At 43.0% G+C, this 16,929-nt stretch overlaps 1 protein-coding gene across 5 annotated transcripts in view; it reads right to left on the bottom strand.

Annotated features, from left to right (window-relative positions):
• GRIA3 (glutamate ionotropic receptor AMPA type subunit 3) overlaps positions 1–16,929 on the bottom strand; it is a 280,633-nt gene that overhangs the window by 16,633 nt on the left and 247,071 nt on the right. For all 5 annotated transcript variants that reach the window (XR_001554693.3, XM_015860743.3, XM_015860740.3 and 2 more), the window contains 2 exons: positions 13,074–13,272; positions 232–479 (listed from right to left, as the gene is read on the bottom strand). Coding sequence is in view for 4 of the 5 variants with exons in the window: in XM_015860743.3 (XP_015716229.1) it covers positions 232–479; positions 13,074–13,272 (447 nt within the window). In the remaining variant the exon portion in view is untranslated. The remainder of the gene's footprint in view (positions 1–231; positions 480–13,073; positions 13,273–16,929) is intronic.

Below are 16,929 nucleotides of genomic sequence, written 5' to 3' on the forward strand. Positions count from 1 at the left end.
CAATCAGAAAGGACAACACGAAGAGAGCACTAAAAAAAAATAAATAAAGTAAATGGATGCATTAAATAAACGAAACCGTAATTTACCGTCTTATTTAACTCCATGGAATATTGAAGATTTTTAAACTTTAAAAGTTACCTCAAAATCCACAAGAAAGAAAATGACAACACAATACATCAGGGTAGGTGGAATACTATAACAACATGGATATTGTTATATTATTCCACCCACCTTAATGCTGAGCCTTTGGGGGTGGCTACCCCGTAGCCCTTGGAATCCAGGTTCCCTCCAACTTTCATGGTGTCACAGGGCTTGCGCTGCTCGATGTACTCATTCATGGTCGACTCCAGCAGGAAGGCGAACTTCCCCTTAGACTTGCGCACCCTCGCCACCCCGTCCGCTGTGGTTTTGGTGAACACGGAGGGCTCGGCTGACTTCATGTAAGACCACATTTTCTCATAGACGGCAATTTTTGATCTCTGGGAGAGAGGAAAGGAGGAAGGTGAAAGGTTGTCAGGTCAGCAGAACAAAAATGTGGCCCCAGCTGTCCTCCTGCAGGGGTCTGTAAGCATTCTGCCAGCCAGAGGGAGGCTGCTTGACCCAGCATGGCCAGTGTTGGTAAAGGAAATCCCTCCTTTGCACATGAATCCTCAGCACTGGCTTTAAGGCTCAGCCAGATTTAGGAAACACCATTTGCTTACTGAAAATTCCCAGCAGGGCACAAGTTTGCTTTTGACAGCAGTGGTGGAAAGCTGATGATACAGGAGATGAAGCAGACCTTACGATGATGCTCAACCGAGAGCAATCAAAAAACCCCTTCTTAATCAATAATCAAACTTTACAAATTCAGTTTCACATTCCCCTAAAAGATCTCAGATGTAGATGTTAGGAATGAGCTGAGAAAATTCCTAGTTAATTAACTGCTCGTGTGCCATGTACATATTACCTGTGTTTTTTCATGTTTCCTTGTTTCGAGACTGAGCCAATGCTGGCAGCCTCCAGCTCAGCACACAGGCTCTGTGAAGCTGGAAAAGCAAAGAAATGCATTGCTTCCCTCATCCTCATCCCCTCCAGAGGGATTTAAACCACCCTCAGATGTTAAAGCCACCTCAAGACTCTTTAAGCATTGCTATCTGGCACTGCCGGTTACACTTTTCTGCTTGGTCGATAGAAGGCAGTAACGCTTACTGTATTGCTCTGAAGACTGGAAATCCCAAGGATTTATATAAGGCTTTCAGCCCAGGCTGTGGTTATCTTGAATTTATGCCTCCTACTCCTTGCCAGTTTCCTGTTCACATCCTTGCTTGCAGAACAGGACTGAAGCACGTAGTAGCTAAATCTAGTTCAAATTTAACAAACTCATGGCAGAAGACGGTTAATGTCCACCGGTTTGATGATTGAGACACGTTTCCTTCTCATTCAGACCAATTTAATGTGTTTTGAATAATGCAATGCTTAACAACCAGCCCGCAAACATTTCACGGGGAGTAAATCTTGCCGTCACTGTTCTTCAGACTAAAACACCAGCCTGCATTGCTATGATGGAGGGTGAGGAGCACAGAGGGCAGGATTTTATTTTAATTATCCTTCCTGATGAGCTGAGAAATGCTAACCAATTAAAAGCAGCACCATCAACAACGGGAAATCAGAGTGGCAGCAATGCAATGTGGCTTCATTACGAGCAAGCAGGCAGGGTGGTTTGCTAGGAGAAAGCCTGAGGGCTTTGAGGTGAACACCTCCAGGACCAAAGTCGTCTGCATGGGAGCACAAGGGTTGCTGGGCACTTGTGCAGCAGGGGAAGAATGTCCCTGCGGGGCTCTGGGAGCTGCCCACAAGTGGTGGCTGCCACCTCCCTGGTGCCCCATGGGCAGCGCTGTGCAGCTGTGCGAGAAGAGCTGGTGGCAGCCCCCAGCACGGGGCTAACCATGGCCAGGCCTGCCTGCTCTGCTCATGCAATTTGCTCACGCAGAAATGTAATAGAAACAGATTGCTTGGCCAACACAGGGACTGCATAAGCAATGTTAATTCTGCTGTGTCCTACTTTCAAGGTGCTTGTCCTTACAACCTTAATCTTCTTTTAACATAAATAATACAAACGCACCTGCCCGTTTATATTTGCAACGGGCATCTAAAGGACAAAAGGAAGGTAAAAATGTGGCTTTCCTGCTTCTCTCTATATATCTCATTTAGATAAAGTGGTGTGCCTTCAAAAACAGTGCATATGCTAAGTATGCTTTGCTTATTTTCTTCTGCAGAGCATGCCTTTAATTACACAGATAAACCATAATTTCTTTTCCTTTTCATCTTTTAACCCACACCGGAATATGTCTTTAATAAGTTCTTTCATACTCTTTCCAGCTGGCCTGACTACTAAAAGCAATTGCCAATACATCTGTGCATTGTTAATAATAACAGTTATCTGATGAGTGCCAACAGCGCAGTCAGATCTGCAAATGGTCCGAACAAAGCTCCAAGGGCAAAGGGGGAACACAATAATCCATCATTCAGGAAATAAAACTCCACAATTAAAACATTTGAGATTACAGATTTCTTTTGAAATTTAACAGATAAACTAAGCTTTATAATTTGCTCCCTGACTCTTCTGAATGATCTGGTTAATAAAAATAATTATGTTTCTATACAATCATCATTGCCCACATCTTCTTCTGTCAAGTGGGGATTTTCACAATATCTTGTTATTAGCAAATTAACTAAATGAGTATAGCAGACTGGTCTAATCTAGCGTGAGCAGATAAAAACATAAACCAGTAATGCCAACGCTGAGTGGGAATAGTTCAATAAAGTGCATCAGACACGCAGGTTTTGGAGAACCAGAGGTGGGGTGGGGGCTGTGGCCAAGGTCCCACAAGCACAAATAGGGCAGTGGCAGCACTGAACCACACAGCATCAGAGCTGCTCTGCACAGCTGGAGGCCTGGGCTGGTGTTTGAGAAACCTCCCAGGTGTTGCCTACACAGGGGACCCAATTTTGCACTTTCTCAACTCAATTAAGCAACCACTTAGATAAAGGTGGTCAAATACACGATGCGATGAAATAAAAGATGGCATTTTGAGTGAATGGTTGTCTTATTTCCCAATTGCCTTAAAAAAAACACCCCAAAACCAAAACAAAAAACAATAACAAAGCACCACAACCAACCAAATCAGAATCCCCTTTAAGTCTCACCCACCAGGGGGGCTGGCAGCAGAGGTGCCTGGCATGCAAAGGATTTATTCTCCCAGGAGAGGTAAGACTGGGTAAAACTACACTGCTTGTAGGGTTCAGTGGCAGCAAAAGATTCTCCTTCTCATTAAATGTTACTTTTAAAGAGATATTTAGAAGAAAAAAATAAGCTTAAAAGCAAAGATGGAAGCCAATTCAAAACTCCTCACTGTAATAACTCCCTGCACACTCTAACTCCTCTTTCACTCCTTTGATACTGCTCTCAAGAAGTCTGTCACACACATTTCCTTGGGATTTCAAGGGGATGTTATTACCATTTTTTTTCCTTAAAAGCAACATTTGCAGTGTTTCATCTGGGATTCGGGACGCATTATAGCATCCTTTCATGATTAGAGCCTTACTGCAGATACAAATAGAGCAGGTCCTGCTTTGTCAACAACACTGTGTCCCTCTGCAAGATGCAGTGTCCTGCAGAGCCAGTCCCCATTTTTAACCTCATTTTGCCTTCCAGTTCTCCCCACTAGTGCATGTGTTCAGCTCCAGCACCTCAATGAAAAGCCAAACCAGCCCAGCAGGTACAGGCAGGAAAGCAGCAGATTCACCTGCTGACTGCTTCCAGCCACCCAGCTCCAGCAGCACTGGGACCAGGTGCCTTGGTTGCACGTTCCCACGTTCAAAATGCCTAATACTGCAAAACCCAACACCTCTCAGATGGTTATTTGACACTGGTTAAATTTACCTCTGAAAAACCTCTTTGTGACAGAAGCTTCTCCCATTGACCATGTCACCTTCCCCCCAGAGCAGACGCCTGTCTCACACTTCTACTAAAAGTGACACTGTGTCAGCTCCTCCGCCACCGAGTGTCACAAAGCTGTTATGTTTGAAAGAAACAGTGCGTTTCCTATATAGCTAAAGTATGTTCCAGGGATGATCTTTGCCCATTGCTGAAGGTTTTTCCCTCTCCGTCTCCTCCTCTGCTACCCGCAGATCTTTTTCAAAATGTTCACCCCATGCGCCCCAGTGGAGTATTCCATTAAAATGGTGAAAATTGACCCCTATTTCTTCTAACAGGCACTGGCAAATTATTTCCCAGCAGTCAAGCTCAAGATTTATTCACAAGTGATTGCTGCTGATAATCCAGCCATAAGCCAAATTCACCTATATCAATTTTACATTTAATATTGATTGTATATTCTTTTTTAATTTTTTTTTATTTTTAGTCTGTATGTTTAACATGTAGATTATTACACTTCTTCAGAACTAAGCGTCTTCAAAACGGAGAGATTAAGAAACTATAAGCCACGAGAGATGTGCTATGAGAAGTAGGAGAATGTTGCATAATCAGCCACCATTGCAACGAATGGTACAGGTGGATGGGAGAAGAAGACCCATAAGGATGCCAGTTACACCTGAGATGGGCTCAGAGTCATGCCCAGGCTATGCAGTTCTCACACTTTGGCGTAGCTCAGTATGCACTGCTATGCAGCTAACGCAGTGTCAATGTGCAGCACATGTGAGACAGGGAACTGTCGCAGCACACACTCTTCTACTTCACCAGCTCTTTATAGCTCTTTAACGAGGGAAATTGATAGCCCTAAATCAGGCAGATGTTGCTGACACAAAACACAAAGGTCCATACTACAAACAGCACAGATCTTTAATCTGAATAATACACACTGCCTTTAGATATATGCACACCTCACTGATAGGAACCTAGGTAGTTAAGCATGAACCTTAGCTTCATTATCATCATTCACTGCTTTTCTTCCATGTGCGCAATTAGCTCTTTTACAGCAGCTAATGAATCCAGCAGCTTATGAACCATTAAGAAGCCAGTGACTCAGCAGGAGTGAAAAAGGACCAGCCGACTGCCCCGCTACGGCTCCACTGCCTGCCTTGGGAGCACCATGAGATCCATCCGCTTTGGGCAGCTGCTCCCAGTGTGACAAACTGCAGCAGTGCGGCTACCCCTGCCTTAGGCTTTAGGACAAGCATAGATCAGGGCTTTCTGCTCCCCATAAACGTGACACAAAGCAACCACAGCTGCCTGGGGAAGAAGCACAGGATAGTGGTTGGTGCCCTTGGCCAAAGGCCAGCTCTGGAGCATGCGGATGCTGGCCTTGCACTGCCACATCATGAATACCAACATGATAAATATCATTACTAAGGTGCCTCTGCCTGGGATTTCCAAACCTTTCACTATGAAGGAAAGGATAGGTCTCAGAGAACGCCTGAGGGCACATTAGTTCCCTTTTCAGCTGCATACAGGAAGGCAGGGATGTCACTTACTGAAGGTCATAGGGCACAGCCTAATAGATCAATGTCACAGCTTTTAGCCACAGATAACTTGTGATGCCAGCAATTTACTTACCTATATGGACAGAAAAATCAATCCCATCATTACATGAGCCTCTTGTTTTTATTACATTCTGGGCAGAAGAAAGTAGGTCAGATGCCGTGAGCAAGCGCAGGGCGCTTCACTTTCAACAAGCCCAGCCCCTAAACTGCCAAATCCTGTCCACAAAGTATGAACCTGTGGGGTGCTGCCAATAAGCAAGGCCAAAGACTGCCAACTAATCCATATATTCATAGGAATTAGATGCATATATGCATGCAAGTACAAAGGAATGGGTGAATATTTCCCAGTGAGTTTTGGGATGGGAGATATTGTCACGCTGGTTTGCTACCAAAATTAATGAAGAAGTAATTCCTGCTTAGAAATCTAATTCTCCCTTCCCAATTGAGATGAGTGAAGCTCAAAGGGCTTCCAGGCCCCAGTTTCCTTCTAGGACCCATTCAATAAGGGCAGGGAGCAGGCAGGGTGTCCCTGGCTGAGGCAGTGAGCAGATCATGTACTGCAGCTGCTTCAGGTGAGCACTGCTCAGCCATACAGATGAGTGAATCACCGTTGAGGCCATAATGAGGCTTTGCTGACACGTCAGTCTGGGGAGCAGAATGTAAATCAAGATTTAAAACATCCTTTCCTGGCACAATATTGAGCCGCAGACTATGCCTAGATTCATCTCCTCACTTTACTGCTGCCATCCATTCCTCCATGTTGCAATACTGATAGGAAAATTAAAATGAAAGTCTTCACCAGGAGACAAGCTGTCTTTGTAAATCTTGCTGTAATTCATGAGCAGAGCCATGCCCGGTGAGCAGGCAGAGAGTGAGGCTGGGCGGCACCACTATGGCTGTCTGTCTGTCTGCCTGGGAAGCTGGAGGCAGCGCACACAGAGGGCAAGATGACATCAGGCTGAGGAGCAGCCTCCCAGACACAGTGCATGGAGCAGACTCATCTTGTCTGTGCACCCAAGCAGTCCAGCCCTACTCTGGGTTCAGCCCTCAATAAATTAATAGTAGCGTTTCCAGCACAGTATCTGAGTGCTGTCAGGCCTAATGAATTTCCAGCTCCAGTCAGAACGGGCCAGCATGCAGGCAATGATGGAGAAACCCCAGTGGACTGCAAGAGGGGATGTTTCGTATTCACATCATTCGAGTTTCTAAACCTCGATGTATTTTCTAATTATGCAAAAGCAACAGTAGCAGCACTCTGAGTAATTTATCAGCACCCATGTATTTTAAATGAATCCCCAACAAGCACATATTAATGTGACACAGACACATTACATAAAGTATGAGAGACTTGAAAATCCTGGGTTCTCAGTGTCTGGAGCAATGTCATTAGCATTACCATATAGCTGCTCTCCAAGAAGCAGAACGATTCAAACAGCAAGTGATTTTCCCCCAGGCACTCTCTGCTTGCTCCTCTGGTGCAGGCAAGGCTGCAAGTTAACCCGCTGCTGGCTGCATGCTGAGCCTCACCAGGGCCATGCTCCATGCCTGCTGCCAGGCTCTTGGTCACAGCTCCTCCGCATCATGCACTCTGCAACCCTGGACTTAGAGAAACTCATTTTTGAATGATATAAAGATGCACACAGGCTGGAAAGACTCAACAATGAGCACAAGTAGATGTGGTAGGCATATGCCATCTGTTACTGAAGATAAGGAGAGAATTACTCAAATATTTGTTATTAAGTGTTTGTTGAGAGCTCTGCTGAACCCTGGCTTCTATGCTGAAGTCAGTGAAATAGTTCAGGCACCTTAGCCCCACTTCTATACAAGCACTTCCTTGCCAAGGAGCAGGTGATGGATGAGCTGCTAATTTTACTTCCCATAAGGACACACTTTCCCTTCCAATCCGTAGGCTTAAGGACATTAGATCACTTCATGGGAATCCATTTCTTATGTAATTATGTCACATTTGATTTCCTGCCATCCTTAAAACTGCCTGTTAGTCATGTGGCAGAAGGGAGACCCAACAAATTAAGAGGAAAAAATCTACAAGCAGACTGTGCATCACCATGCAATGGAGAGCTGGCGATCTCTGCAGACGTGCAAGCATCTCTCAGCATCTGTGCACGCTCAACTATGTCAAATAGGGAACGGTTAGAGAATATATGGGTGAATAAGCTTTTCAGATTTCTGTGTTGAGAAGCAGTTAAAACACAGTGCCTTTTCTGATTAATTGCTGCCACGTTGCGTATCAAAGATCTACACAGATCATCTTTGAAGCTATCACTTTCCTGTGATGTTCTGTTCTTTAAAGTCCATAAACACAACCACACTTCAATATTTTTGTCAGGCATTTGTTATGATCACCGCGTTGTTTTGCTCGATGCCAAGAACACTGAAGGCTTAAAACTGCTAATCATAGTTTTATCCGAAGGCAAAAGAAAAAACATTTGTATGAATGCTGTGCTGGAAACAAGTCCTTCATCTTCCCTAGCAAAATACAATTTTAAATTAAAAATCAAAAGAGTTTAACTACAGATGAAGCCCTTTGCACTGCAGGTACAGAGTTCACAATGGTGGTTTTAACAGGCTCTAATGATGGTCTCAATATCATTTGATTGCAGAGAATGCATAAAAATCACGCAGCAGCTATTGGTTTGTAATTCAGGTCTTCTCCCTAACTACACTGCCTGCTGATAGCGTTTATTTCCTATACTTCTTATCTTCCCAAAGCCTTATCAGAGGAAAGCAATGAGCTCTTTACCTTATAACTGGTGTGTAATATACCAGTGCTTCAGAATATATAGGTGTCATTACTTTTCCCAGAAGTAACCAGGGAGTGAAAAAAATGAGGACCATCATAGGACCACCCCATGACATTCCATGTCTTAAAAATGTATGGCATTGTGTTTTTACATATGTATGAAGTCCAGAAAGGTTTGAGATGTGTGAGTCTGAACTGGAAAGAATCACTTTTAGAGAAAACTGCTGAAAATGAACTTAAGTGCTGAGTGATCCCACGATGAGTAAAAGAACAGTATCACTTCCTAACACAACATCAATGTAGAAATAAATACCACTGAGGTGTCTGGTAGGCCGTCCAAATGCAATGAGGTGTGAAGCGTTCCCACAGGAGGCACAAGAAAAGCATATGTAGACTCTCTGGTGTCCTCAAGTCAACTATTGCTCCTGGATGTCCTGAGGTAATGGAGAGTTTAACTTCAGCTGTGAATTTCATACAATGGTGGGAAAAAAAAAATCCTAAAAATAATATCTGAAGTATCCAAGCTGTGTTTGAGGGCTGTTAGCCTGTTTGAATTCTCCAGGCACTGAGTCTGAAGTCTTGTCATTATCAACAGCAGGAGCAATGTCAGTGTCAGACTCTATCCCACACTAATGAACATCATTGCCAGGTAGGACTAAGCAGCTGTAACAGCAGGAACCATCATATCCAAAGATCTCTGGCCTTTATGCTGGAACTCCTAACAGCCCTGATAATTGATGCCACTTCCAGGAGAAAAAAAATTAGGAACTGACTTGAGAGCAGCAAGTCATTTCAGCTGAGGCACTGAGGGGCTGTCGGGCAGCAGAGTTGTTTTGTCACAGACAACCTTGAAATCATTGTTGAGGAAAATACAGAGTTCTAAAATAAAACAGGAATACTTTGAGGCCTCCTTTTTTCCCTAATTTTAGTTAAGGGTGATTAATGGTGTGATATGAGTTGCCTTCAATTTCCCACAAAAAAAGTGAAAGACCTAATACAAGATCTTGCAAAATACTCCCTATCTCAATATTTCATCCTCTGAAGTCTTGTCACATTAGATAAACCTCAAGGACAAATTTCAGGCTTCCCACTATAGCGTACTAGCTGGTCAGCTGTGTTTGTAGATGATCAAGCACATACTTTATAATATATCTTAGAGAAGTCTCTCAAAAGCCTCTTAATGCAGTTATCTGCTATCAATTAGAAGAAACCACAATAAATTGAAGATCAGTTTCTGTTTCCAAATGTCTAGAAACATGTTCTCTCATTTCTTCAGTAGCTTAAATATGGCCAAGCTTACATAAGAATTACTAATTGGTTGTAAAGGTCACACCTTTAGAATGTAGCACATCGGAGTTCAGAAACCTGTGAGACTGTGGCATCAGACTTAGGCTGAGTGCTGTATTTGGATTACATGATATACTGATTTGATGAGCTGCTCAGATATGCTAAAGCTTTAATTGAATGTATTAGAAGATGTTAATTCTAACAGATATACCCTTAGAATTTGCAGCATCACTACCGGTTACTGCTTTCTAGTATTGTCCTTTACTGGCTTGCAGGAAGGAAGAAGAGGCATTTTGTAGTTCTTATCTGAGACTGTATATGAATAAATATTGAAGGAGAGGTTTTTCTCCTCTTCAGTGTGGATGAATGCCCTTTGAAAGCTAAAATGGAATTGATGAGATCTATTGATTGCCATTTAACTGCCTTTATAAACTAATCAGTGAAAAACATAAAATGTTTCTGAGCAGAAACAAGAAACAGCCATAAAGATATAGGAAGACTCAATTGGTTCTTAGATGTACTTCAAGGACACAATACAGAATCACAGAATTATCAAGGTTGGAAAAGACCTAGAAGATCATCTAGTCCAACCATTACCAATACAATACCCTGTGATAAAGAGAGTCACCGATGACTGAGGACAGTGAACAGTGACTGCTAAGCAAATGTTACAAAAAATATGCTTGATTGCTTTATCTGAGAGAGCAATGCCATGCCAACAGCACTCATCGTGCATGCTTGAAAAAGCAATGTTATATCCGGCTGTAAGCTACAGATTTTTTTCTTGCTGTAGCCAGTCTGGCACCTTTCACTGACCAGCAGCAGCCATTAAGATCAATACATGATCAGTAACTCTGAGAAATATCTTAGCTTTGTGCCTCTATGAAGAGAAAAAGCCATAGAAGCCTCTTTCTGGGATCTTAGACTCACAGAATGGCTTGGGTTGGAAGTGACCTTAAAGATCATCCAACTCCCCCCTCAGAAGGGGAATAAGCACTAGACCAAACCCAGGAGAACCCATGGCCCTTTCAGGTTCAGACTATCACTTCAATTGGTGCTCCAGCAGTGGTGAGAGAAGAGCTCACTGGGAGAAGGTCAGAGCTATTTCAGGTTTCAGCTATCATTACCCCCTTACTAAGTAGTTGATAAGAGCTATACAGTGAAGTATTTATGTGAACATACATGTTTAATACAATGCAAATTTTCTTGTCCTTCTCACATCAGCTGAAGAAGACTTTTATGCTATGACAGTTCTGTGGCTGCACAGCTCTATTCAAATTAATTACTCTGCAAAAAGTTAATACAGTTGAAATTACATTGTGTGCCTTGAGAATGCCAAGAAGAGACAAGCACCGCTCAGGGCCTAGTCTGGCCCACCTGGATCCCACTAAGTGGCATCACATCCCACTCCATCAGCACTGTGGATCATCTCCCTACCTTCCCATCCCATTCCCCTACGCCTCATGGAACCACTGACTCCTGACAGATTATCCTCCCTCATAGCCATCCTTTCTTCAAGCACTAGGAGAGTCATGGCTCATCCTGAGACTGTTAATGGCACAACAAAGCACTCATAAATTCACTAGACTGTAAATTTTCACAAGACTCATTCCTTTGATTGCACAGTAAGAAGGGACTGCCATGTTATGTCAAATGAAGAAACACCTCAATACAATAACTCTTTTAGAATTAACAGTAAAGAAATACTTAAAGGACAGTGTTTTTCAAAGGAAGGTGTTTTCTGTTTGTTTTTTTTTTTTTCCCCTAAGAACACCACAGTGACTGTGAATAGCACCAGTATTTCCAATCAAATTGTGCCACCTTTTGTGACTGTAGGTGGAATGATACAAAGATGATAACAAATATTCAAAAGGTTATTTATAAGGGAAAAACTCACCAATACAGATACCTCCACCAGGGAGCAGCCTCCAAGAGAGATGCTGTCTTAGTGGTGGTCAGCCCTTAAATGAAGTCTAGAGAAGGTGGAGTCAAGCTCCACCCCTTCCGGGAGCACAGCTAAATTACCCTCACCTGTGCTCCCACAGCTGAGCTGACACTTGCCTCAGCTGATTAATCAGAGGTTCAGGCTGTGATTACCAATTTCCCATACAGTGACAGATCCACTCAGCTTGTTTTTTTCCACACAGGTAATAGCACCTCAGGCTGACAATTAAACAGAATACAAAGTTTTACACACTGATTTCACCTTTAGGAAGATGAGCGTTAATCTTGTAGCATTTAAATACAAAAAGAAGCTGTTGTTAATACATTCCCCACCATTGTTAAGTAAGAACTAGCAAGCATTTGTCTGTATATAGGGACATTACATCTAAGTAATGTATTCACAGCTAGCTTTTTACATCAGATTTATACACCTGTGCATGTGTGTGTGCAGTCTTTTATCCACGATAGAGCTATTCATCTTACAGCATCTCAGCTTTTCCAGTGTTTACTTGCTATTTTCATTTGAGCATGAAGCCTAAACATTCAAAATATTAAGTAAATTCAAGGCATCTTCAGTATTTAAACAGTCTACAGCAGCAAGGTTTTATTTCTCTCTTTTCCCACTTGCACCTGACCAGTAAGCGTGATAGGCAGTAATTAATCCTGCAGCACTGACCACTTTCCTATACAAAGAATTGTTGCCCTGAATGGCATTTGATTGGCACTGCTGAGAGAGAGCCAGGAGCTCCCTGCAAGGGCTGAGTGTTTCATTCACCCTTGGAAAGGCCAGAAAGAAAGAGATTTTCAGGTCATAACATTTTCTGATACAGGGGAAAAAAAAATAAAGAAAAAAGAAAAATAAAGCAGTCTGAGGTCATATTCAGACATTTAATGACCACCCTCTGCAGTTCAGCTTGTGGTTTGGCAAGTGAAGAAAGAAAGGATGATTTCAAATAAATGTACATCTTTCCCTGCCCTCTCCCCTCCCCATATACTGCAACTGCAGCATTTCTGTGAACCAGGTGAACACATGATTGTGTGTTGGGTTACAAAAATTCCCCTCCCTCCTGGCTGATACAGACCCAGTCACACACATGAGCAATGAGGAGGAAGCCACAGCAACTACAGCCACCAGTGCACACAGAAATGGCAACACAAGCTTCTACCCCCTGCTTATTCTGGTAAGTAAACACCACTGCTGGATGCCATTAATGGCTGCCAGCTGGGCAAACAGAACAAGTAGGTCAAGACAGTCACTTCTCCAAGTTATCTTTGCTAAATATTGTGCACAACTGCATTACTGCTCATCACACTGAGGCTCAGCAACTGGTGTTAAAATCTGGTTTCCTGCAAAAGCAGAGCTCAGGTTTTCCATCTTGAGATGTTTCAGGTTGAGCAAAACTACCAGTTTTTGATAAAATGATTTTTGATATCGCACTCAGGATTGCCCTGATTGCACAAAGCAGCCTTCATCAGAACAGCTATTACAGATAGGGAGAAACAAATGACTGAATACTGGGGCACCGTGTATCAGGCATGTACAGCTTAGAAAATCTCTAATGGAGATACAAGAGGAACTGCTTTAAAGCATGCAACTTACTCTAAAGAATTCTTTGGTTGAGCCTGAATCCAAAGTGCCATAGGCTATCTCGGTTTGTTTAGCCAGATCCTCTGCGCTCTCTATGGGAGACACCATCCTTTCCACCGTAAGGAAGGCAGCAAGATTAGCAGTGTAGGAAGAGATAATGATGAGAGTGAAGAACCACCAGACTCCTCCAACAATTCGCCCTGAGAGAGATCTATGGAAAAACACAGATCATCAAATTTCTTCAAACATATCCCTTGATTTATTCATTTGTTTTTGATGTAGAACAGAAATTCACATGCACAATTCTGTTGTCCTGATCTTCCAGGCATCTGTGAAGAGACACTCTGAGAGCCAGCTCCTGAAGCCTTCCTTGGGAGGGCAAATGGGCACGTACCTGCTCTTACCTAGCTACATGCTCCTCAGCCTTTTAGTGAAAACAAGGACAAACAGGTTCCTCCAAGCCCACCCCATCTGGAGTACTGGGGAGGAGTGAGCACTCCTGCCTTCCTCAGACTTTTGCCAGAAGACTTTCATCTTCTCTGCTTGGCCAGCGTTTCCCTCTGGCTGGATTCACCCGCTGTGACCCACCAGCATTGCTGGCTCTTTGGAGACTGACCAGCTTTGAGGAAGAAAATACCTTTTACTGTATTGACTCTTAACATGTAAGATGTGGTGAAGTGCAAGAAGATGTGAGTAAGCATCCAAATGAATGGGGAATTCACTGCTGTGTACATTTTTCAAACACAACATATTGACCAGGAAATGCTTCAGGAGCTGACAAAGCTATTTCTTATGTTTCCCCTTAATTCTTTACCAATATCAAAGGCAGAAGATTCAATCCCAAATATATTAAATCCACAGAATCTGGGTGCTGCAGTTCTCAATTAGTGAGAAGGGAAGAAATAGAAAAGGAGAAAACTCTTACCTGTTTATTTGTTTCCTTCCAGCCCCTCAATGCCACCCCCAGACAGTGGGTACAAGTTGTCCTACCAACAGATGGAGACAGGAAAAAAGAAAAAGTCTGGTGCTGGGCCCCCACCCTGCCCACTCGAGGGAGGTGAGCTGGTAAACTGCCCAGTGTTGGCCAGAGCCTGACATCGCCTGAACCATGAAAAAAGTCCATTAAATTAATAAGAAACAAAAACAAACAAACAAAAAACCCAAACTAATGAAAAAAAGAAAAGAATCCATCCAACATTAAAAGAACACACCAAAGAAAAATATTACCAACACAATAAACATAGAGAGCGCAGTCTGGGATAGTTTAGAGGAATGTGGAGAAGCAAACTACAAGGTGAAAGAAAGTAGTTCTCTGCCCCCTTCTTCTAGGTTTGGGCTAGACCTATGGGCTACAGCCTGCTCTGCTTGCCTGTGGCAGGTCCATACCAATGTGCAGGGTTTAGGTGGTCACGAGGTTTAAGGAAGCCTAAGGAGTGAAGCATCACCTCTTTGTCCATCAGGAAGTAATAACTTCTGAGGTGAGAATGCTATGAGAAACGGCCTCTGCTCTAGCCTGCGTGTACTTCCTCAGGGCAGGACCATGCCTGATGGATCTCTGCCAAGCACATGAGGCTTCCCTGTCTGTCCCAAGGGCTCCTGAGAGGATGAAAAGCTTTCAGGTTCCAAGCTGGGGCAGTGCTAATTAACACAAGACCACTGAAAGACTGCAAAGGTAATTCCAGAAATACAAAGCCAGAATAATGCAGTAAGATAAGCAATCTACCTCACTCTGCATTCATTGAATGTAACAAGAGAGCATCTTCTGGGATTTTAGAGGTGGTAAAGGCACTTTCTGGCCAGCTCCCTTACCAGCTAGGGGCTTGCTTTTGCTGTTTCATAAAACTAGATACCCTACACAACAAACCGCATATAAGCTAGAACTTAATTTTAGTCATCCACACAACGGTGCCTGCTGATCTCATTGAGTAAGGCTCCCTTTGAAGCCAAGACAGAGACAGAGAGGAGACAGACACCCTCGGAATGAGATTTATCTCACTTGCTATAGTGTGGGATAGATCTGAAGGTGCCCATCTGTTTCCCATGGGCACAGAGGGCCTGAGACGCCCAACTAGAACACAGTATATTGCTTTCAGGTGGCTTTACCAGGTGAAATTCATCCCTCTTTTGCTCACTCTTTCACTATATAATTTCCAGCTTCAAGATGAAAAAGAATTTTTCCTCCTTGTAGCAAGGTTGACAGTTTTGGAGCCAGACTAAGGAGATGAAGTGTTCACTTGCACACAGCAAGGCCAGGTTCATCTGGCATCTCCAGGTTCCTGTGGCCCTCCTGCTTTACAGTAGGTATTGAAAGAGGAAGATGAAGAAAAGACTTGACAGGATGTTTAGACAAATTCAATGGAACTATCAGTTAAAAAAAAACACATGTGCGTGCGTCCTCCCTGTGGTTTCCCTTAGGAAATGTCATACTTGCATCAGGAACTGCCCCTTCTGCTTGAAGCACAGATGCATTGCTGGTGTGAAGATGTGCAGGAAGGGAAGCGTTTTCAAAACCACTGTACCTGCAGTCCCACACTGCTGTAACAACAAAATGTCTGTGCAGAGCTACATGTTCATACAGTGCATTATAACACAGATGAAGGAAAAAATATCTTGCCCCCAAGGTGTTGCAACCTGCATAAGAAAGCAAGCAGACAGATACAGGACAAAATACAGAGAACAGCGGAGAGGCAGGGCAGGAGGGCATGGCTGGGTATCTCAAAGAAGACACCTCCCCAAGGTCCTACATGCAAGAGAGCAATCTTGCTAGGGGAGGACCTGGGCATTTCCCGGAAGTGCTGAGGTCACTTGAAAGAAAACTGGATGTCACTACAGAGCTCTTTCTCCCACAGACTTCCAATGAGCATGAAAAGGAAGACAGAACAGATGCTGCTACAAAGTGCCTTGGGCAACCACTGCTGTAATTGGTGTCAAGCACAGGATGCAGCAAAAGAAAAACAAAACAAACTACAAAGCTGACTCTGAAGGAACAACAGACAGACAGACAAAGACCCAAAGAACAAGAGCATAGTTAAACATGGCCTGGCAGCCTCCTTTTCCGAAAGCACCCCATTTCCCCCCAGTCCATCTGCTGATACGAAGACTCCTTATACCCACTGCAGGGGCTGGTGTGGAGGGATGAGGGAGAAAAAAGGGTTAGTACATAACCACCAGGCTGGCAATAAGAGAAAAACTTATTTGTTTTGTACTGTGAACCATAGAAATGTTTCTCTGTTACTCAGATAACAATTACAGAAAAATCAATCACAGCTTTTAATACCAGCACCACTTTTTCTGATGAAGGCGTACCAGTGCGCAGTGTTGTAATTTAAAAACAAGCAGCTAATGTTTTATCCCAAAGTGCCATTTTCCAAATTACTTCAATAAATCAATACGTTGCATGACATCATTTTAAAGTGAATTAGACTGTTAACAAATGAGAGGAGTAACAAAGCCTCGATATAACAGACTTATGACACAATTACCAAAACAAGGCCAGATGGAAGTAAACAGGAAGAGTGCATACCTTGAGAGGAAATTTAAAAGGAAGCATGGAGTCAAATGAGAGCAAATTAGTAACAAGAAAAGAAAGAAAACAAACATTCAAATTCACATTCAGTTTCCAAGAGAAAAATACATTCAAACTGAATCTCATTTATTTATCAAAATAGCTTGAATTCTGTTTCTACTCATGGCCAGAAAACATCCTTGATTTCCTATAAGAAACAGAAAAAAGCTTTTCACACTACTTAATTTTTAATTGGACTCTTATGATCGATACAAGATGGGTGTTATATTGACAAAAAGCTTTGAACAACCTCAGTGCAAAATCTACTGGCTGAATCCCCCTTTTCATTCTAAGCACACACCC

This window comes from Coturnix japonica, chromosome 4 (genome assembly GCF_054131305.1).
Source record: "Coturnix japonica strain WE chromosome 4, WE-NBRP24, whole genome shotgun sequence".
Classification (NCBI taxonomy): domain Eukaryota; kingdom Metazoa; phylum Chordata; class Aves; order Galliformes; family Phasianidae; genus Coturnix; species Coturnix japonica.